Source organism: Siniperca chuatsi, linkage group LG11, assembly GCF_020085105.1.
Source record: "Siniperca chuatsi isolate FFG_IHB_CAS linkage group LG11, ASM2008510v1, whole genome shotgun sequence".
Lineage (NCBI taxonomy): Eukaryota > Metazoa > Chordata > Actinopteri > Centrarchiformes > Sinipercidae > Siniperca > Siniperca chuatsi.
The window spans coordinates 10,908,854-10,933,286 of record NC_058052.1 but is presented as its reverse complement, the minus strand read 5'-3'; the positions used below and the strand labels follow the sequence as shown (position 1 = coordinate 10,933,286).

The 24,433-nt window shown below is 39.7% G+C and overlaps 1 protein-coding gene across 5 annotated transcripts in view; it reads right to left on the bottom strand.

Moving 5' to 3' along the window:
* Window positions 1-24,433, bottom strand: part of macrod2 (mono-ADP ribosylhydrolase 2) — a 390,748-nt gene that overhangs the window by 80,703 nt on the left and 285,612 nt on the right. For all 5 annotated transcript variants that reach the window (XM_044213250.1, XM_044213245.1, XM_044213249.1 and 2 more), the window contains exons 7-8: window positions 12,605-12,635; window positions 1,547-1,620 (exon numbers count right to left, since the gene is read on the bottom strand). In XM_044213250.1, coding sequence (XP_044069185.1) covers window positions 1,547-1,620; window positions 12,605-12,635 — 105 coding nt within the window. The remainder of the gene's footprint in view (window positions 1-1,546; window positions 1,621-12,604; window positions 12,636-24,433) is intronic.

The following is a 24,433-nucleotide window of genomic DNA, read 5'->3' as shown; positions in this document are numbered from 1 at the left end:
ATGTGGAACAACACAACCACAAAAGTCAGCTTTGCACATTAGCTCGGTATTTACAGTCAGCAATAAGCTATATAAAACCTACTTTACGCCAGAGTGTTGATGAATTCCCCAAATACATGTTACAGCAATCATCAGGCAGAGAATAAGTGCCGCAAACATAGCACATCAACTGCAAAGTAATCCAGCAGCTTGGAATCATTTGGCTGCCTGTTCACAACATCCATAACACCAGCTGAGGGATGTTGTAACACATCAAGCTGTGAGCTTTATAAAACACCTCAATCCACAGTGACAGATATAAACAGTGTCACAGTAAACAAAGATGACCCCTGACGGTTACCATCACTCACTGACTCACAAAACTGATAAAAGCTCTGTACAGCCTTAAACAGCCTCCTGACAACTGGACAAAATTCTATCATCATGAACTTTTAATGAAAATGTATCGAGGTGATGAATACCCTTTTTAATGCATGTCACATATAATAATGCTGCTGTAAAAGCCTTGCGTAACAAACTCATGTTTGCTTGTGTTAAAATTAGTCCTAGCTTCAGATTGCTCATTTCAACAGCAGTTTCACATGCAGTTTGACCTGGTTAATTAGTGTTGACACATTACAAGAGAGTCACATATAAAAAGGTACTGACACACTGGGTAAAGCACAAAAAATTCATTTTAACAGCTTCAGAGTAATTGATAATCAGATCTAATCTGACATTGAGGTCATATGGAAGTCAGCATAAAGTCAGCTTTGTAAACTAGCATACCAGTATCTGTTTTTCCTCACTGCCCGGATAATAAGACAGTAATGTTGGCTTCTCCGTGGTAAAGATCCTTACAGCAGCATGCAGCTCAATCTTCAGCAAAAGCGGCTTTGAAATTAAAATATCCACATCCATTTCAGTTTCCCACAGGAGAGGGGAGATGGCTATATTATGTCTCTTTGTGATGGTCTTTTCAAATGATGACTAATATTTTGCTAATATCCCCTAATAACTAAAATTGAAGATGATCGCCTGTTTATCAGATTATACCATTCCTCCTGCTTTTTACTTAAGATGTGTTTCTGTATGTTTTCTGTTTTCTACCAAATAAATTGTGGTGGTACAACGGATCAGATCATGAATGACTATTTGAGCCTTCAGTCCTTGGAAGGCATAATTATAATTTATCTAATACAAAAAACAATTTCAGATTATTTCATCTGATGTGTTTATGTTCTGGGTTTAATAGCTCTCCCCAGCATAGACCAATTAAACAGTCAACAGACCATTTAAGGCCTGATTAGTCTCAGACTGGCTTTTAATTTGATAGGCATGCAGACCACAAACTAAATGGTTGATCAAGCGGGGAAGGTGGATATGGATGTCTGTCTGATACAGAGATGCATAAGAATTAGTGTTCTGTGTGTCTGCCGTGGTCCAATCATCTTCACTCACAGCAAATCAACAAAAGCATAAAATAGACAGTGCCTGCACAAATAGATAGTTGGCTTCAGATTGACAGCTATTTGTTTTGAATATGCATTACCCTGGCATGTCCTACCTTATCAGGATTCTCTTCGATCCAGCTCTTTACTGTGTTCAGAGCAATGTCAGCTGCAGGCTCATTGGGAAAGCCTAGGAGAGAAAAAAACAGTGTCAATACCAGTTGTATCCAACATGCAGATGCAAGAGGGAGACAAAAACAGACAGGCAAACAGACAGACAAACTGATATCTCCACAGGTAACAGCATTTCTTCTAAATCAATGGAAAGCAGCACAAGCTGCTTGTCTCTGGTAGATGAGACCAGCTGTCTGATAAACTGCTGCAGACGTGGGTTGCCAGATGCACAGTGATGGGAAAGCACATACACATAGAGACATATATTTTGGGTACAAAGTGTAGGTATAAACTACATATATACAGTATATATATCTGTAATGATACCCTCACTCATTGCCACCTCAAGTAGAACTGATTAATGATTTGTTTTTATGGGGAAAATTATACTTAGATGTGTGATCATTCACATAACCCTATTTTATCAGTTTGCAAGAACAAACATGTAGTAAAGCTGGTGTGGCTAAGAAGCAATGTGGCTAACTACTGTATTAATTGTGCCTGCTCAGGAACCCTAACACCGCGTTAACACAACCTATTAATCGCAAACACACAGATTGTAATTTGATAACTTTTTAATAAGGCCAGCTAAGGGAAGAATCTGCTGGATGCTGATCTCAAGATCATTTGCTGCCATTGTAGAGAACTTCTCAAGACCAAACACTTAGAGTGAGCTATTGACTATAAAAGCCCTTGGGCCAGCCTTGCTACAGCTGAAGAGTATATATGCCATTACTAAAAACGCTGACAATCTGCTACTCTGTCACAGAGTAGTGTTTCAGTTGTCTTCATTTCAAAGTAATTATATTTGAGTTTGGTCTTCTGTGCCTTTCACAAAACTTGACTAAAGCATTTTACTCTAAACTCTCTGTACAAATCCTAGAGCTAGTTTGAAGTTACCTTGCAAGTACAACCTTAACACTGTCTGCCCTATGCAAAGTTAAGACCAGAAGCCAACAAACGAACACAGCCCATTTCTTCAGTTCTGAGTGACACTTTTCCATATTATAAACCCTCACCTCCATAAAGGACCACAGATTGCAGCAGGCACTGTCTTCCTCTAACGACAGAGGTCAAGACCTCAATTTCAACCCACATCAACTGATACAAGGGCCATGCCACAGTTGTAACCTGTTGATTATTGCGTGGGTTACATTCTCAAATATTTTTCTTTTCTTTGGGTCATTGGCACGACTATAACATCCTATGACCTATGAAACAGGCTTACAAGCAGTGCAACAACCTCTACCCTTTAAGTCGGATGTAAAGAAAATTAAAAAGATTTACACTTACGTTTCCTGAATTCTGTCATCTCTCACTCAGACCACCTGCTGTCAAAGCCTCTCAATAACTATTCTGTAAATGCTCTAAATCAACTGCCTTGACAGCCAAGATGTACTGTATGGAGCTTTATCCCAAACCTCTCTCACCTATCTGACTACTGTTGATGTCTCTCTCTTTCTTTCTGTTTTTCTTCTCCTCCGCCTTCTCAGCCTGACAGGAGTGGCTGAGTTACAGTGAGGAGAGGAGAGGGGCTGAAGTGCTGCCGAGCCCTAGCTGAGCTCCTGTTCAAGCCCTGGATGGAGGGAGATGTGAGCTGCATACCAGCCAGCAGTGGCAGCCAGTCTGCCCATACGGCTCTGTTAGGCAATGTCTACAGACAGTGCATGGCCTGTTCACGGCTCCTACCCTTCAAAAGCTGCACCCAGAGCTGTGTACTCACAACCTAATCCAGCATGCCAAATCAGTTTGCAGGTCACCTGACTTCTCTTGTCTCCTAAACACACTTAACCTTTGCAGTGATATCACTTTGTCTGGTGATGTTTCCTTTTTGAAATCCGTTTCCACACATATGCAGGTGTACCGACACGCCAACAAACAGATGTGCAGAGGACGAGAAAGCTGAGAAAAAGAGATCTACGGAGATTGGACCAGCTGTTTAGGAAGAGCACGCACAACAGGAGAGGTGACAGAGAGGTAAGCACATAAAGAAACTAAATAAACTAGTAAATTATTATAAGAAGTAAGGAACCGCCTTGTGCCCTTACTATGTCACCTTAAGAGAGATGAAGAGAGGCACGTTTAATTCCAAACTAAAAACAGGTCTTAATCATAATAATAGGACATTCTGGTCAATGGGTGGATGACATTGAGTACATTTAATCTATTCAGTATGGAGTTTCTACAAATGCTCTATTGATTTGAGAGCTATACCTATTAATCATAGCAGAGCTGAAAGGAGAGAGAGAGGTGAAAAGAGGTGAGCTATAGAACCAGTAAAAAAAGATAACAGGAAAGTAGAATGATAGATGCAAACAAACGATGGAAAAGACATGACAGAAAAAAAAGTTAAACGGAAAGCTGGAAAAAGGGGTCAGTGCAGCTGGGGGCAGCCTGCCAGAAGAACTGTGCTCGACAACAACATCACCGGACCACGGTCAACAGCAACAGTTCTTGTGTATTGGCAGCTCTCTCTCATCATTTGTCTCTTTCACAGTATCCACTACCTTTACCTCTCACCTGACCTCTCCTCTCTTTGCCTCTCTGTCCCTGTCAGCTTGGCCAAGTATGTTTATATGCTGAAAAACAGATAATAAAATATCCTCAATCACCACTTCCGTCACCGCTCTTGGACACACACAGGGGTCACAACACCGTTGGTAGTACAGTTGACAAAATCCACTTACAGGTGTTCAAAAAAAAAAAAAAAAGACGTTCAGAAAAGGATTGAGTGAACTGACTCTTTTATATGCTCAAGTACACACCAAATGAAAAAGTTCAGTGTTTTACTCCTACTCCTTCTCCACTCAACATCTCCTTCTCCTTCTCTTTTGCTCCATTTGCTGTGTGGAGGGTTCAGTGAAAGCTAATCTGTCAGGAGGTGGAGAGCTGGCGTCAGGCGCAGTGATGGTGGGCCCTCCAGGGTCCCTGTGCTGCTTGGCTCGGCTCGTCTCTCTCCCATGCTGGGAATATGGCCGGCTCAGGGAGATTTGTCTTAGTGAGGCGCACTGATGGGATATGTGCAGCGCAGCGCCGCTGATGAGGACTCAGGTGGTGCAGTGTTATTTCTGCTGAAGGCTCCTCTACTTCATCACCAGGTGGAGCACAGCATCCAGACAGAGAGGAGGAGAGAGACTATGGCACGTGCCATGTGAACAAAGAGTTACGGTGGCACAGTGCGCTTACATAACATTTGCATAGTACATCCAGTGATGTTGATGGCAATGGTAGTTATGGGTTCAGTGACCACAACAAATTTGGACTTTTGACCAGGGAGAATTAAGTTAGATAATCACTGAATCTGACCTGAGAAGACTGCAAGGCAGGTCTTTTCAGTTAGTGTTCTTCCAATCATTTCATCCTTTTGACAAATTAAAAAGCATGATCAAATTATATGAGAAACATTACTTGGTTTAACTTCCTTTTAAATGAAAGGTATATTTTCCCCCATGTCTCCATGTTAGCCCAGTGTGTTACGCCAAAGGGAAGATTCATCTTAAAACAGAATTCATATATTTTATTCTTATGATCTTGGGCATGTAGGACCTTTGTTAATATGAAGAAAGAGAGGCCACTCTAATCTCTGTTGCAGCCAAGAGTCCCTGGCCCCTCTCTTAAGCAAATGTAAAACACCTTTATGAAAACTTGTACAGGACACTTGGTGACTTTTAAGGAATGTGGTTTAATGTATTTTATTCAAAACTAGAAACCAGAGGAAAGCCACTGCTTTGGATGTTGAAAAATACACAGTTACTCAGTTCCTAATGAAACAGCTCTCAGTTTACATCACAGACAACTCTGTCTTGACTGTGAAAGTTGGAGAGAAAAGTTCATGTTCAAAAATATCCACTGAACTGGAACGTAGTATAAAAATAATATAAATGTGCACTCTGCCTTAGGGGGAATTTTTGCTTTAAGAACAAGCAAGCCCATTGCTCTCTCTTTTGCCAGCATGGCAACTCTTTCATATCCTAAATTTACAGAGTTAACTTTCACAACAAACTTGTATAGCTAAGGTGTTTTTCTCTGGTGAGAAGGAGTGAGAAGTAGCTGCATCACCTGATAACGCCAGTGGAGGTAAGTCAACAAGTTGAATACATGCCTGTGCTATGATACATTCCCATTCTTTGTTTGCAAATGTATGGGTAGGCTGTAGGCACATACTGCAGACCACACCAGTTTTGTTTTTCCTGAGTGAGCTTATACTGTAACGAGGATACTGCAACCTGCTGTTATTTTAGGGCTTTATAATTTCTAGTGCTGTTTTATTTTTTGTTTATTTTTTGGAGTAAGGGTATGTGGCCTAGCTTTGATAAACATATGCTCACTGAATTCTTGAAAAAGACAAAGTACAGCTTTTCTCCCCTTGAGGCAAGAATCGTATAGTTGGTCCCACTCTGCTTCCCTCCAGTTGTAGTTGGTCAAATCATGTCTCAACGCTCATCATTCATTTTGATGAGCTGTCTACCTTGAAGCAGCGTATAGCCTGAGGCTGAGGTATCTGGCACTCGTAAATTCACCACAGGTGGTGAAATAACGGTAAACAGGAAATCTCCTACAGAAAAAAAACATAAAATGTTTAGGCTCTATGTTTAAAAACAATACATACTGGGGTTTTTTTTTGTTGCTTAGAAAAATCTTTAAATATTTTTCATAAAGAAATTTTTCAAATGTAGCATTTTTCTTGTTGATTAGTTGATTGTGGTTTGGGCAGCAGGAGGAAATCATTAAGTGCAGCACAGCACAGTTGCTCTTGTTGAGGGCAGCAGTCCAGTGTGTTCATCTGGAAAGATTGGGGGGGGTTGTCACCCCATCAGGGCCCAGAGGAGAGGTGAGGTGACCCGGGGTGGAGGACAGAGTAGTGCCCCAGGACTCTAGACACCAAAGCGTGGGTGTCAAATGGCCCGGAGCTCCTCTCTACACCAACACTGGGACACGGCAGGGCTGTGACCATGACCGACTTTGCAGCCCACAGAAGGAGACAGAGACAAAGAGGGATGGGAGGGTGCTATGTGAGGAAGACAGGCAGAAAAAGAGGCAGGAAGAAAGAGAGCAGCCTCCGTGGCACAACAGATGATGACCTTCCTTGGAAACATTCCATATAGTTGACGCCATGCTTTGTCCTACATGCTAAAAATAACACCTGACATTTCACTTTTTAAAAACATTCTGAAGAGTGTATGATATGCAAAAGTTTAATGCTCAACCAAGTTTCTCAAAGGCTTAAATCTACTGTCCTGTGGTTGGGAAGTATTTTTACATTTGGCTTATCATCCGTGAAAATGGTAGAGCAAGGCTAGTGTTGAGTACAATGCACACTGTGTGACTTAGTTAAATGGGCTACGAAGCTCCTGTTCCCTCTGAGCACACTCTCTGCTACCCACTGATACAGCATGTTGCTCCTATGTACCTTGAAATTCCCAACCCAGCTGGGCTAAGCTCCCCGTAGTAAACCCTAGGTTTTAAGAGAAGGGGGGACTTGCCCAGGCCATCTCTGGCAAGCTAGCAGCAAGCCATCACTGCCGAGAGATAAGGTGCCATGAATGTCTCCAACCTTCATAATCCTAGACAGGGATGAAGAGAACTAGAGCATGCTGGCTGGAGGAAAAAATTCTTAGCTGCTTGACACCTTTGATCTGGACAGTACAGTAGAATGGCAGCGTGGACATACCAGTAGAGCTTGGGTGGATTATATCCGCATATCTCCCACAGCCACCAGTCAGTGCTAAAACTCCTCTGTCAACAATCTTCAGATCAGTCACAGAGACAGATGAGCTGAAGGTGGAGGATGAGCAGTAAACAGGGAGATATTTGTTCTAAGAAGAGCAGTGGCATTGCTGTGTTGAAGGCCTCTGATTGTTTTGATAGGGTTATAAATGTATGTGACATCTGTCAGGTTAGTAGTAGACTTAATGTTCATGTCCTTGCTTTCGCATTGTGCCAGTGAGCCCTCTGCTCCACGCTAAGATTGATCTTATGAGACGCATCCTAAACTGTACAGCTCATTACAAGGCTGTTGGAAAGTGCTCTTTCAGCGCCAGCTGAAGATGTGATCTTCACAAGGCTAAACTGTCCACAATGCATCTTGAAATGGGATTTTTATGTATGTGGCTTTGCTTGAGCAAGTATCTCTGCCTGTGTGTGAGCATGCATATGTGTGTCTATGTGTAAGAAAGACGTATGAAAAAGGACTACGAGAGAAAAGAGAATGTATGGGAGGGAAGAAAGGAGACAAAGGGATACGAAAGGAGAAAATGACCTCTCTAAGTCTAGGTAGTTGGACTCTTGGCACTGATCTTGTGAGACATTGAGAGGTGTCTCCTCCTTGGAAGGAATAATCCATTTAAACCCAGGTCGCATGGTTGTGATTGATGTGAAAACAGGTGCAGCACTTAATAACCTCTATCATGCTGGGTGACCTCATGGCCCTTGGTGGGCACCAGTTTGTTTATGGGTGGTACCTCCGACACACTATGCGTGAAGAAATTCTGTTGTGGCTAATGGGCTGGACTGAGGGATTGGACTGTCAGCGCAGTGTGAGCCCTCATTTTTCTTTCCAAGCGTCTAAGGTACCCCCTGCGCACCCCTGCTACACCCAACCTCCCTGTTCTGCCATCATCTGTCAATGGTGACTGAGTCTCCTGGAATATGGAGGTGTGAAAGAGAGTGTCAATTAGCATTAGCTTTCCTGACAAATCTGTTTTTCTCCCCACAAAGGCCTCAGATAACTTGTTCCTGATTCCTCTCTGTCGCAATGTTGGGGGCACAGGATTTGTTTTTCTACTCCAATTCAAGTAAGAAAATGGGTCAACCACATGTGCATAAGTATCGTACCTGAGTGCATAACCGTGTACATATATATAAAACTATGGCTATATCTATGTGTATTCTACAGAGACAGAGAGACATAGAAAGAGACACACAGAAAGACAGATGGAGAAGAAGAAAGAGATTGGGAAGATGTGCCTTTCACACTAAAAAGCTTTTGTTTACATTTCTGAAATGGAAGTTGACCTTAAAGGTTATCGAAAATGTACAGAAAATGTCAAAACGCCTGACAAGCGAGCAGGGCCTCTTTCAGAACATGGCAGTACTCAAGGGGCACAGGGAGGAGTCATAGAGAATAACATCACAGCACTGTACTATACTGTAGTTCCTTTGAAAGTCCCTCCTCTATTTGCCCTCTGCTGTGTGAAGATCTTCAGTCTTAATCAGCTGTATTGTTCAGTGGAGATGCAGTTATGGGAAGCGCTAAGCTGTTTATTTATTGAACAGGCTGTTTAATTCCCCCCCTCCACGGCATGCTTGGCTCTGCACAGCCTTTCCCTTTGATGTGAGGGGCTGCTGGTGGAGTGCTATGATGGGCTCCTACTGGCAATGCAGCGCACGGCACCACAGTAAACAGCAATAAGCAGTGCCCCTGTCAGCAGCGTACAGTATAAACAGTGACCCTCTCCCCCCTGCATGCATTTGGCCTGCCTTAGTGTTACTATAATACAGCTGTTTTACTCCAAAATGCCACATATCCATTTTGAAAATAGACCTGCATGTATCCATTACCTAACATTCTTCATTTTATTTCTTTAATCCAACCTGTAAAAGTGTTGTCACTGTCAACAAACTCAAATTTACTTTTATGTTTTAAAAGCAATACTTTGGAATTTAGTTCTGTCCATCATTTGAGTTAATTTACTCAAATAATTTTAGGATCTGCAACAGTTAGCATATTTACTGTGGATTTGCTGCAGTTTTTTTTTACTATGGGGCCACACCAAAGTTTTGTGCTGACAAAATAACAGAAAAGTGGTAATGCATCATAACGCACATTCAGATTAACAGGAAATTGTGTTGTAGGAAGGTCCTATGCAAGACAGAAGAGGGAATGAATTTCACAGAAACGCCTGCTCAACTTATCATCACTGACTGTAAAATTTGCAGTGAAATAACCAGCAAGGGACGGAGAGAGAGAAGAGAAAGAGACTGAGAAAAAGAGTGAGAAAGAAATTACAACTTTTGACCTTCTTACCATTAACACTTCAGTAATAGCCATTTTGAGATGTGTGCATAGACAGGTGGCAGAAAAGAAACAATATTGCAGAGAGAGATGGTGAGAGGAAATGATGAGGAGTTGTTGTGCAGCTAACTGTGCGAATAGCAGAAGTGATGGGTGGAAAATGTTCAATATCCCAAGAGGGAAGAGTTCTATCCAGCAAAGACAATAATTCTAAACATCTTTAGTACACACGCTGGGCTTCACTAACAAGTGTATGCTATGCTGTATATCAGGACGACTATCTTGTACCCATTCAAAGGCATGGAGTTTAACTGTGCCGACTGGGCATTTACGTATAGAGCTGTTTTCAGTCGCTGTTGAATAAATGGACAGCTTGTTGAACCCTTAACAAGTGCACCATAATTAGCTATTCGTTTTTTCAATCCAGTGAGTGCGTCTCAGCTACTTCTCCAATCGCAATTAAATTAGATCAGATCAGCACCCTGGATTTTGAAAATGTGGTACATGCTTTTTGCCCAGAAACTAGTGAGAAAAGAAAAAAACTAGTTTATGGGTTATTCTGTTACTGTGTGTTTACGGCTGGTTTAATGAGCACAGCAACTGTTTGTCAGGCTCTATAATCAGTGATTTGCTAATCAGTAAGTGTAGGTTGGGATGTTTAGTATTTCAGTGTGCAATTTGGTGACAGCTGTCAGTTTGTCATAATACAGGGTTGACAAAGGAGGAAGAGTGAAGAATTTGGATGGAAATTGCATCACTTTGTTATGACATTTTGAAGAAAAAACAGATGTAAGGTAGTCAGTAATTCACATGTGTGCAAAGAGGTTTTTTTATGTATTTCTCTGGCTTCTTAAATTCTGTATACACAGTTACAAATGAGTAAAACGTATACCTATATAAATAACGGGCATCTAATGTTATAATTTACACCAGATATCTGGCATGTCTATTTTCACATATGCTACCAGTACTGAGGTTTCCATGTTCCTAACTCATGCTCCGAGGCATGGTCTCGGATTGTGTTATTAGTCAGTAACCTCTTTTAGAGCTGAAAGCCTTGTTTAACTACCTTCTTGTGGGAAGAGGAGTGCATGACTGCATTTCCAAAATTATGTTTGGCACTTACAGTTTCTTTTGCACCCTAAGCAAGACACATCCTTCAGCACTGTGCAGACATTTGTGGATGAAATGCACAGCAAACCACAAGTCAGGTGTTCAACTGCCACTAATTTTCACCTATTTTTGATTGCAGTTGTGCTTCACGTTGGGCTGTGATTGGCTAGTTGTGTCACAGAAATAAGACATGGTACTAAAGTTTTCTCCAGCCATAAGGAGCAATGCAACTCACAGAGGCAAAGCTACATAATATTTGTAAAAGATCAAATGAAAATGAATAATGGTTGATGCTTCACTTGCATTTTTCAATTCAGCTGCAAATGTCTGTATGTACAGTTAAACGACCCAGCATCAAGTCTTCATTAGCGGCAGTGCATTCAAATAACTCAATTGTGGCTGTGCTCATTTACACCATCAGTGTTAGAAATTACCCCGCTAAATTGAAAACATGCTGTGATGCAAACATTTGCAGCATTGACGGTAATTTGCAGAAGGTTTGTAAATTAACAAACAGTTATTATATTTGTTAAAAGGTTGGCAACTTTGTTTAAAACAAAATCTCAACACAACTTAAACATTAGCTGTATCAATACATAATATAATTTAGAAATAAACACAGGGTGGTTAAAACAGAAGAAACACTTAAAATGATATGAATTGTCAAGAATCTGAACAGAACTAGGGCCACCTTTTGGCTTGGTTTTCTGTCCATTTTTTGAGGTAGATTACATCATCCTTTCTGAAGGAAAGCTCCTTCAGTGATGATGGAGATGTAAACCAATAAAGGATTAATGTTTAGTTTTGATGACTGGAGAGGCCATGGACGGGGTTATGAATTCACTCTGGTGTTTAAGAAACCGCTTTTGAATTTGTTTTACACTGGGCCCGGGGACATTATCATCCTTATACATGTATATGGGAACATCTTGTGGGACCAGTGTTTGCACCATAGGGAGCACCTGGTCTTATGAAATTGTCTTAATTTCCTTGGCCATTATATGATTATAGAGCATGATCAGAGCACCTAACGACTCTCACAAGATGACTGCCTGGACAATTACAGATCCCTGATCATATTTAACAGTTACTGGCTCATATGGGCCTTGATTTAAGCAATGGCAAAAGCACTGTGGCACACAAAATAGGCATCTTGGTAATTAGAAATTATTCATACGTTTATCAGAGTTGTGAATGCTTTTATAGAACCACATTGCTGCTGACTTGTTGTTAGTGACAGCAAATGAAAATTAGCATGTTAATTAATCCTTATATCCTTATACATATTTGGCATCCACTGAGATTATTAGAGCCTTTGTGCAAATTCAATGGATGGCATATACTGTATACAGTATGCTAGAACAGTGAGAAAATAATTATTTCTTCTCAGCAGAGGGAATGTACTATATTATATAAACTGCAGTAGTTTCCCTGCATCTAACATCTTTTGCCATCATAACTTCAAAGCCTGTTCATCGCAACAAGTTTGGCATGTTTTCAATGTGACTTTGTTTTAAGTCTAATGAGCACACTACCTCTTTGCCAGTGATGCCATGCTGCATATCAGGCCTGGCCCCATGGGGGAGCACAAGCATTGTTCAGGGTCTACATTTTGTTCACCTTTTACTAGGTTGTGTCTTTGTGCAACATGGTGTAAGGTGAACTTGTTGGTATGTTTCAACATACTGTATTCTTCTTCAAAGACAAAGCCTTTAAAATTATTATTTTGTATTTTGTGTCCCCTTGAAGCACATTTGTGAATATAAGGCCACTGGTACACAGTGTTAATGTGTGCAGATTGTTATGATAAAACACGTATGTAAAGCAAAAAAGGTCAAAGTCAATTAAACAAAAGAAGATAGATTAAGCTTACCATAGATGCCTGTGGATATACATGGGAAGGCCTGCGCAGAAAAAGACAGAGAAATTAAAGTCAAAACATTTTCACACAGATCGAGTAAATGGGACAAAACACCAGTAAACAGTAGCAGTAAAATCTTTTACGCCCAAGACGTTGAAATCCAATTATCTTTTTTTGTCAGTCCTTTATTTAATTTCCTTTCACAGTAAAAACACACTCAACTTATGATTTCTATTTACCAAACTATGATAAAAACTACAGCAGAGGAATTAAAACATTAACAGCTTAAAGTAAATATTGCAAGATTACATACATCTGCATTAAAACGGTAGCCATTGTAGAAAACCTACTGTTCACCTTTGTATGTTTATTGTTTGCTGCTTCACTTGTTCATTCCCAAAAGGAGCAATTTACAGTACCATTTGCCCAAATCTCTGCAATACTAATGCAGAACTGCATTGTAAACCATACTCTCCCATGCACAATGCACAAACACAAACACAAACAAACACACACACACACACACACACACACACACACACACACACACACACACACACACTTATGCACTGTGCTTTTCTGTTCTGATTTCCAAAAACAGGCACATTAAATTCATCCTGCAGTCGAACACCTTTATTCACATACACACATTAGATGGACTATCACAACCACACTGCTGTGTTAAAGAAACTGTTGGACAAAATTCTATCACGTACTGTTGTTTTAATTCAGATAGCTATATAGACAGTTTTCATTCTGTGTAAAGTGGATGCAAACTGCGAACAGTGACTCAGCTGAGGCTCAATAACAACAAGGACATCACAGCAGGAGGCTTTTCAGTGCATTTGATTCAAATGATGAGAAAACTTAACACAAAATCACAAAGTCATTGTTGCCACATTTGGATCAATAGCAGGAATCAATAATATCCCACCAACCACTAAAGTACAGGGACACAAACACAAAACAAAACAGACATGCAGAGAATCAGAATAAATACTATAAATATAAATATTTTTACAAGGCAAAGAGCAAAAACCTACATATATTTATGGCTGTCTTTTCCAAAAAGATTATAAAAAGTAACCACCTTGTAATAGTTCTTGCTTTGTAGCACTTTGCAGCAGACATATTATTCAAGCATGGCTTTATAGCTGAAAATAGTTTCATTATTCTTTACTTCTGTGAGCAAATATATTATGATACATAGGCCTCGCTGTAAGCTTCCCTATTTCACATTCATCTTTTTAAGTATATTAATAAACAGTAAAGAGAAAGGATTTTTTCAAAGGTCCCATTTGTCCTCAAAAGCAGCTGAATACGTGCTTTAGTTCCTGCATTCATCAAAAGGCGTGGCCACAACATTAATATAATAAGATGACAAATGAAAAAAAAAAGGAAAACATTTCCACTAGCAGCTCACAACTAGATGAATATAGAACAACAAAAAACTAGAGATTCATCAAAGAATAACACCCATATGTCAAATTCTCCCAGTGCCAAAACTTAGCCCAACAGTTTGTTTTGCCACACTGACCCTGTCAAGTTGTATTTAGAAACATGCTGTTGCTAGCAGCCGTGCCAAGATCACTTCATTTTCAACTAAAAGCACAATTAATAGATCTGAAAGAGAAAGAAAGTAAATACATGTCTCTTCATATGATCACTATACAAACAAGTAGTCAAGGTTCTAAGCTGGTGAGTCTTTTCAACTGAGAGAAGAAATAAACATAATTCTAATATTAAGAATGCAAAAAGTTAATTAAAAAGAAAAAATAAAGATAAAATATGTAGACTTTTTTATCTAAAGCATCACAACCTATGACACCTGCTTTGAAATGCAATGGTCCGTTTGTCCTTGCTTTAAGCAAAGAGGAATGAGTCTCTGTTTGTATTCTTATTTACCAGTTTTCAGGTTCCGCCTGTCAAGGTGAATCTTTCTTCCGTGGGGTGATTTAAATCTTTTACCGAAGCGTTGACCTTTCCAGATGACTGTCTGGGTCTGACACAAACCACAGATGATGAAGCGTGGAAAAGCATGGCCATTTTTAGTCCTATGCCAAGCTCTGCCCATGGCACATACAGAGGCATATTGAGATTAAGGACACAAAATGGTCAAATATCCAAAACAGAACCAAACAGTATCAGAAAGAAATGATAACTTTAAGCAAATTTTGTCAGATTTAAACAAATTCATACTTGAAACTCCAAAGAATGTCTAAACAACTTCACAAATGAAATTCAGTGCTTCATATAGGTGTATTTATAATCCATGAACTCACTGGCAGTATCTTGGCATTTAGACCGGTGAAATTCTTTTAGCTACTCTCTAAATAATGCCAGTTTTTCATTTGGCAAGTCAATACAAACAGACAGAGAGATTTACTTCAGCAAGAGGAATCTATTTGAAGCTGTGTAATAATAAGGAGAAAGTAAAATTAATTTAATTTTCAGACAAGATGAGCATTATTTCCAGTCAATGCCTCCAGCTAGTCTTGGCTGCCAAACTGATCCTGATCCAGAGGCCTTGTTATCCTCTCTCAGCTGAAAGGCAGTCAGTCTCTTCAACTTGAACTTCTGCTCTGATGGCAACTAAACCTTAACATGTCACAGGCTGGGGAAATGACATACCATCAGCATAATCAATGCAATTCTTTTTTATTAGTTCCCTGACTGATCCATTAATGGATATTGATCCTTGTGGTGTGAAAACGCATTGGGTAATCACTTAACGGGATGCTGTAAAGATCTGACACCTTTGTGGCACATGCAGATGTCACTTACTTGTTTAAAGGACGGTTATTGCAAACAGTGAAGAGAAGTATATATCCAATAAAACTGTAAAGCCTGGAGAGCATTTTGGCAGACGAATCTCCTTTTCATCCATAAATAAGCCTTACAGCAAGCAAAAAATTACACTAAGGTGTGCACAAATGATCAATCTTACTGATAATCAATATCTGTAAATACCAACATGCTCTATATTATTCATAAGCTTCAAGTATTGTTAAAATCATTAAAAGCTTTAGCTGCTAAAAACGTTTCCTAATGTAAAGATGAGCAAGGGGAGAACATCAGTACCTGTTTACTTCATTAGTACCTGCTTTAGTATTAGTTATTCACATGCAGAGTAGATGAGTGGTGATGGTCAGTTCTAATGGAACTGGTCATTATCATATAGAGCTTTAGCTCTTTGAGAGACAGAAAACAAATGATTGCCAGTGTTCTATAGTTTCTTAGAACAGCATGTAAGCTAAGAATATTACAACTGAATGTAATAAAAAGCTACAGTAGATTTCAGAAGCAGCTACAGAGTGCAACACTGCAAACGTAGCAAAACACAGCCTATTTTCCTTTTTCTTTCCCATCAACAATGGGCCACCGTAGAAGCTATTGTGATAGTTGTTAGCGTACATATCTGTACATCTGCTTACACTGAATAAGGTCCAGTGTTAATTAGGACAGTCGGCGGTATATAAGCAGTCATGACCTATGATTCCTGGTTTAGGTTATTATTTCTATCCCTGGCTGCTCATTAGAAGTGAGTCAGCATGAGGCTGTACCTGACATGTTGGCTTGTTGCTGATTTTCTTTGCTTAGGGTGTGTTCAGAAATTGGTCACCAGGGAAATTATTCTGTTGCTGGGGCTCCTCCCTAATCTATCACATCACTTTAAAGTGGAGCACCTTTCCTCTTAGCATCTCAGCACAATTATTCAGCTCACAGTATATTAAGAACAAGAGTGGCTACAGTGTAAAAACTATAATTGTGTTACATTATTGTTAATTATAATTCACATGCATTTACTGTAATATTTACATAAGGAATTGGATTTTAATTTATTTGATACAACCACAGCTTATTAAAACAATGACTCATTAACTTCAAAGTGTGACTAGAGTTTTGCAAAAACAGTGCCCATAAAACTAAGTCACTGTTATTCCACTGAGAGTATGATAGCCTGCAGCTTTCAGTCATTTGTTAAGCAGCAGGAAATGACACAGTAAAGATCGCTCAACCTGTGGCAAAATGCGACTGCCCTGCTGTAGCTGTCACCTTCCCATGCTGCAGGTACTGCAGAGTAGCCATGAGCAGACAGGTAAAGGTAAGAAAACCATGCATGGGCACAGTGACTGCAGGATCCTGCCGGGGGAGCGCCTCGTCTCGGCTGGCTGAGTAAATAGCACTGGACCCAGGGTGCTGCCCCACGTAGCTTGAAGTCTCCAAGCCTGTTTGCAGATGGAAGCTATGCTTATAAATCATAGCAGAAAGGGGAGACCTTGTGCAAATGTGACCACAAGTATGTTATTATTCACCACTGTTGCCACAGTGTGGGCTTATATCAGAATATCAGAACATGAATGCAAGAGAATCCTCTTTGTTGACTGCTGTAATTCTTTAAGCATGTAGGTCATGCCTGGTTTCTCTGTCTGAATCAGCTACCTGCTGCTGCTGGGAAGAGCATGTCACGGTTACAGATCAGGATATTCAAATATAACACATCAACACCCTTTTATTCTGCATAATACCACACTCCATATTCTAATGTGAGGACTGATTGTTTGAGTGTCATTATGCTAAATGGAGGATGGAGAAAAGCAGAGGGTGAGAAACCTGGAACCTAATGATCTGAGTCCCACCACCCGTTTTTATATCTGCCGTGATCAAGTGTAACTATTATCCCAATTTCCATTAAGGACTCACTGGCTGTGTTTACATGCAGGGAGTAACTTACTGGCCATGATCCTCTGGAAAACAGCTTATTAAGGATTAGCTGTTTGCATGCACCTTTGCTATCTTTTGATGGAGAATTTGTGTTGTTATGAATAAACCAGAACAGAACCTGCCTGTCCTCCTCTAGGATCCTGCCAGCAATAAAGTATGAAAATGTGCCGCCACCAAGTGAATCATTTCCCTAAGCAACAGTAGGTAACGTCTGATACAGAGGAAAGAAATGACAATCCAGACTACATGAATTGTAAATAGTGCTTACCACAATGGTTTTGTTGACATCAACAGTGCGAGTCTGTAGCAGCAATGAAAACAAACAGTGAAAGGGGTAAGACGTTCCCACCTCACAGTAAAATATTTAATATTGAAATATGCCAGCCATCTTAACCTGGTCTTTTATAACCACAGTGTGAGGTTTATTGGGTTATTCTAATCCAAACATGAAATTTAATATGAATAATTGTAAAGCAAGATTAGTTAAGTAAGGATTATCAGAGTTCTCCATGCATGTTAACAAACTTGGCTATATATTGGCAATGTGCACAATTTTATATATAATAAGAAACATTTTAATTAAAGAAAATCTGATGGATGTGTTAAGATACAGTAGTGTATAGTGTTTTTTAAATTTTCGGTTCTGGGCTCCCTCTGTCCTCCCTACTTTCCATTTTATACTATAGTATAATGTTGCAAACTACAGGTTATTTGGTCAAGCAGTCTCAGGGGGCTCAAAAAGTTCAAAAGAGAGCTCTTAAGCACTTGCCACTTGGTGTGACAATCCTGAGTCCTCAGTGACTTATCAGAAACGCAAATTTGTGAGTTCACAAGGGCAGACATTTGGATTGGACCAAAGATACATACAGTAGATGGACTCTATTTGGCCATAATGAAGCTCAGGGTGTTCTATAATTGCATTCATCACACTCGACAGCACTGATCCCATCTGCACATGCAATGGATGCAGTGTTGCAGGTGAAGAAAGGCTGCAGAATTTCCGACAGCCAAATGTGTGACAGAGGTGAGATGAATGGGCAGAAAAAAGGTGTAAATTCTGCAGCCTGTGGATAGGGCAGAGCAGTGGAGCAAATACAAGCAGATACTGAACTGATGGCTGCTTGATTCATTGGTCCATGACCAGCTGTATGGTTGATCAAGCACAGTTCACCCTGAAGCCCGAAGCTACAGTGCACAGGTACTATACACTAAGAAGCCTTTTTTTAATACAATATGGTCATTACATTGGGAACTAGAAAGCAACGTTAAACATAAAACTGTAACATACTATATATACATTGAATGTACAAATACCGTCCAGTTCTGGTGGGAAATCGTTCTCTGTTATTATTCATATCACCGTGATTTCACACAGAGGTCTGATGGTGACACAGATTCCCTCAGTGTTAAAGATGGAGCATTTACAGCGGCATAAAAATTATACTACTCTGAACTGAGGACACATGCAACCAGACGTCTACTCATATTTATGTATGAGGACTCCTGCTCAGTATCAGTTAAAATGATATCACTGACCACTGAACAACAGAGAGGCAGAGACAAAAGGAAGGAATTCACATTGGTGAGACAAACTGACTGACTTTTACGTGACCCGCTCATGATTGACAGAATTCAAATGAGTAGGCGAGAAACATGTCAGGTAAACTCAATAACAAAATGTATTCCTACTATTCCACTGTACTACTACTCTGTACAGCTGCAGGCATACTTCTTGTCAGATATTTTCTGTTTTTAAAGTATAACTTATTGATTAGATTAGCATGCTTGTGGTGGATGAAATCAAGACTTCTCTGCGGGCTGATCTGAAACACTGTTGAGTGGAGAGAGCCTGACAGTTGGGGTAACAGACCTGTGGCTTTGTTGTCTGATGAGGAATCATCGTGAAATAAAGTTAAATCTCTAGTGGCTGGGGCATTTATTTACCTCAACTGAAGGGAGAACCAGGACTTTATTTGAAACGGGTTGACAGACCTTTATGTCTAATTTCATATCATATTTTAGTAGGAAGCCTCCCTGTTTTTGATCTGTCTCCTGCTTGCTGTGGTAATTTGCTGTAAATGGAAACTCAACATTTCATCTATCGATCAAGAACAATATTTCTGCTAAACTTCCAAAAAATGGAGATTATGGTATGACTACTGGTGGAAAAAATGCTGCAAATTGTATATTAGCCCAAATTTACCATGTGAGCCATTATATTATAGGTAATTCTTTTCCCCTTTAATGGCAACCAGACTTTTTTTTTTGTTCCAATAGACCACAGCCTCAGTTATTATTTGAATACTGGCTTTTATTTCACAATTTATAGTATGAAACATTCGCTTCCTTCAAAGCCTTGAACTTCACTTTGATTAAGATCCTCACCCTGACATGATTAAAATGGTCTTGTGAAAATTCTATTGTATTTATCACAAGAGCCATGACATTATAAACTGTAGGAGGCATTTTGATTTAATCCTGAGATGGAAGCAAAGAAAGCACTAACTGAAGGAAAAATTTATCTGTGGTAATTCTGAGCAAAATGTTTGATTTGAATATCTGAACCTCAACACTCAACAAGACATCATTCAATACGCAATGTAGAACACATCGTTCAATATGCCTCAGGGCCTCTAAAGCCTGTGATTATTCCAATGAGTGCTTAAAAAATGTAGAGTATGGTGTGCATGGTGTGTAGCATTATAAAGCATTTGCATTTTGGAGGCCTAAAATATAGGTGGGCATAAAGAAAATGATCAAAGCAGAATATAGGAGGATTCTGTCTGAATTTATCAAACTGCTGTTTCATAAGGTATGTCAAAGTAAGAAAGCCTCTGAAATGCTGAAGATAAAATGGAGCAAAAGAGACAAGACAAGCCATATATCCCTCTATGGAAGGTAACACCAGAGCATATGTGGATTCTCAAATATCCATACCCCATGTCAAACTGTCTCAGTAGAGATTAGCACCATATGGAGCTGGGAGGTTAGAATTATCAGTAATCCTAAAATATAGCACATGATTTTTAACGCAAGAGCAGATGATTCCCAAGTGGTTGATCTAAATGAATAGTAAAATAATAATTAGGGAGCATTTTTTATGAGACATTACTTTAATTTCCATTTATAAATCAACTTCAACAGCACATTTAATCAGAGAAAGGAAAAAAAAGGTTCAGCATGCAATGTGAAAGCCAGCCTATGGTACCCTTCCAACATAAGGCTACTAATTAAACATTTTTTCCTTTCAAGGCGTCCTTCAACATTTTAAAAGCACCATATCAAAAGGGGCTTCAAAGTCAAAACCCCACTCTGAATTTTGAGCTGACAGAACAGCATACATATGAAGACAAGAGACTTGCTGTATGGCCCCATCTTTGTGGCAGGACCAATGTGAGACAAAAATCATGTCTGCTGCATATTGCATGCTAATGACTGCAACCGGAAAACCTAAAAAATAAAGCCCTGGATATACTCAGGCTGTATTCAGTGACAAAAGCCTTTCTAGCATTCCCAAACTGACCAAAGTGGTTTGAACCGAGCTACTAAACAACCACCACTGCCATCTAAAGAGAACATGGATGATTTACATTGACCTTTATTGCGTTCCATGCATTATTTATAGCATTAAAGGTTTATTGATGAGCTACTATGTAGTTAGGGGTGTGCTAGTATTTTGGCACTAAATGTAGTGGGCTAAGAGCTATTGTGCAGAGGTTATAGAGGAGTCAGTGTAACAAGGTAAAACAGAGAAAGGGCAAAACAGTAGCATGTGGTCAGCAGGGTGGCTAGAATTAATATGGTTGATGTGAAAGTAGATATTATTCATATCTGCAGCTCACTGGTCACCCAGAATAAAGGAGGGGCCGTCATTGAAGGATATCCCTCACTGACATCAGGAGTTTGGATATGAATGCACAAATTCCAATAGATTAATTCCCTACAGCCTCCAGGCCATTCCCATTCATAGTCATATTTTGTCAGCACATCAACCATATACAAGACGGCATAGATACAAAGATTTCCTGCAGATAATAAGATCAGTTTTTTTAATAGAAACATTATCTTCAGAAATTACACAAAGTTGCTTACTTACCATTAAACCTAATTAAGAGAGTTTTTGTTGGAGTCTTTTATTTAGCGTGTAATTGTATAAAATGGAAAAGCTAAGTTACATATTACCCAAATGTATGTAGGTAAGAGGTCTACACAGAATCATAACGGATGATAAAATAGGCTATAACCATATTTCCCAAAGCACTACATACAAAATAAAACATTCGTTAAAAGACCCAACCTCATTAAATGCAAATCGAATTGAGCTCTCTGTACTGGTGTAGCAGTGACCCCTTGGAAGCATAGTAAGTACATAATTATTATTGAATCATATGAACACATTTTCCAATTAGAAGACTGAATGTTTGTCTTTTTCCTGTATACTGTAAGGCAAAACAAAGTATACCACTGGGTAAGTCTGTTTCTTCTGATTTCTTCATCGGCCTTGTGCTTTAGGAATAATTACTCCAAGACTTGAAGCCTGGGATGTTTTTGTCAACTGGGAATTTAATGGACTTAATGAACTCTTTGTTAACGGAAGCTCCGGGTGCTCTGTGATTGCCTTTATCGCACTCAGTTCCACAACACTGATGATGGCTCATCCCAGTTGCATAACTCCAGTGATACATAGCCTGTGTGAACTCCTGTGATGCAATGTTGTGGGGGAATAAAAGGCAGACTGCAGCATGTTTATGAGTCAAGGTAGACTGGGGTGAGATGAATGGGCATGAGAAAAAAATAGTGCAGCTACTGTAGGCAGACAGAGAACCCTGGATAATTGGAAGGCTTTTTTCTGTTGTAGCTATTTCCCTCTGCTGCCAGTGTTTGTGCTAGGGTAGGCTAAACACGTGACTGATCTGTATTGATCGATATTGATATTGATCCTCTCATGTAATGCTTGGTAAGTCTCCCTTTAAATCCCTTTAAAGTTGGAATAAATCGTTGTATAGATTATACTGTATTAAAATATATAGAGCCTTGGATTGTAAAGCACACCACAAAAAAGTCAGGCAATAGCAATAATACTACCTCATCTATAAAATACTGTATATACTATACTACAACACTAGGACACGATCACATAGTTAATGTCTCATTATAATCTTAATAAGCTACACTTAACTTGACAGTTCATTCACTATTACTTTATACCGTATTATTATCATCAACCGGTGAACCTACTTTGTACTTCACACTTATTTTAATTTTATACTTATACCCACTTGGTACTTAATTTATCTGACCTGTATTATAGTGTATTATATTATTTGCTTAGTAGGACGGTGTAGTCCCTCATTCGTCCAGGAGTGTTCTATCGTAGAAAAGGTTTCAGTCATAGTCATCTGGACACTGTTTTCAGAATCAAGACGTTTCGGCTCCCATCCGGAAGTCATTCTCAATTGTGAAAGAATTGGACGGGAACTGGAAATTTAAGATAATCTGAGTTACATAAACCCTGCCCTCAGGAGGGAATCTGCCTGAGTATCTGTTAATAGCTAGTTTCACCTGAAACTGACCTGATAGTTTCAAGATGGCTCTGTAATCCTGAGTTAACTCAGGATTACAGAGTTAACTCAGGATTACAGAGCGCCGTGCATTTGCATTTAAAAGCTACAAACCACACATTTGAAGACAGCGAGGTGAAGATTCTTAGTAGAGAGAAGAGTTGGTTTGAGCGGGCGTCAAGGAAGCCATTTTTGTGAAGAAAGAGAACCCTCTTTGAACAGAAATGGTGGTCTGAGATTTAATCTGCCCAAAGTCTATCAGAGTGTATTATCACCTTGGTCACGCCTATCACATGCTAATCAGGCACTTAACAGTGATGAAGTAGATGCAGCCAGAGAACAATAGGCCTGATTACTGATCACTGGGCCATCTTGAAACTATCAGGTCAGTTTCAGGTGAAACTAGCTATTAACAGATACTCAGGCAGATTCCCTCCTGAGGGCAGGGCTTATGTAACTCAGATTATCTTAAATTTCCAGTTCCCGTCCAATTCTTTCACAATTGAGAATGACTTCCGGATGGGAGCCGAAACGTCTTGATTCTGAAAACAGTGTCCAGATGACTACGACTGAAACCTTTTCTACGATGTTTGCTTAGTACTTCTATTCCTGTGTGCACTGAGGTGACGGTGAGCTGCTGTAGCAAAGAGTTTCCCCTTGGGGATCAATAAAGTATTTCTGATTCTGATTCTGATTCTAATGTCAAAATCCATTATTCATATTTGAGACCTACTTGCTAATCTGTAGGTAGATTTCAGTATCACACATTATACACATATGCAGTTAAGGGATCTACATGTATACCAGAGCTTTGATTCAGAACATGTTTATCCATGCAGTCCAGGGCAGACTAGGCCCCAGCAGCACACTTTCACTTTAAAGCTCCCCACAACATAAAGCCATAAATCTGAGATTGCCCAGAGGTAAGAGCAACCAACACTAATTAACAGTAGCCGGATGAGAGGTCAAGGCCTGTGTCGTATTAGCGTGAGAAAACACTATTTTTCAATTTATAGTACATACTGGTCTGGTGCGCTTTAAGTAATAAAGATTTAAGCTTGCAGTACCATGGGCATGAATACAATTATATTTACTGTATACAAAATAATGCATGGTTCCGGCCTCAGTTTATTCCAGCTGTATGAACATAAGGGCTTTCAAATGAAATGACTAAATTATCTTTACACAACTGACACTTTAGATACGATGACTTCCTCAGAGAATGTCCACAAAGCAAGATCGCTGAGCCAAAGTAAAACTCAATTAAGGCACACTGCACAGAATCGGTTTTCAACGAATATGTCCAGCCCTGAAAAGGACTTTGGTCCAAAGACATAGTAAGCTCTGAGGAGGTCAGCTCTCCCTCTGTGCAGACCTGTGGGCCATTCGCTCACACTTTGATCTGAGCTCTGATTATGGTGTGGCAGGCACAGACTCAGGAGTGGAAGGATTAGGGACAGGAGGTCCATACGGGGAGTGACAGCTTCCTTTGTATTCGTTTTATCCTCATTTTGGGAATAACAGTAGACAGCTTGCAAACCATTTGCTTCTCTAA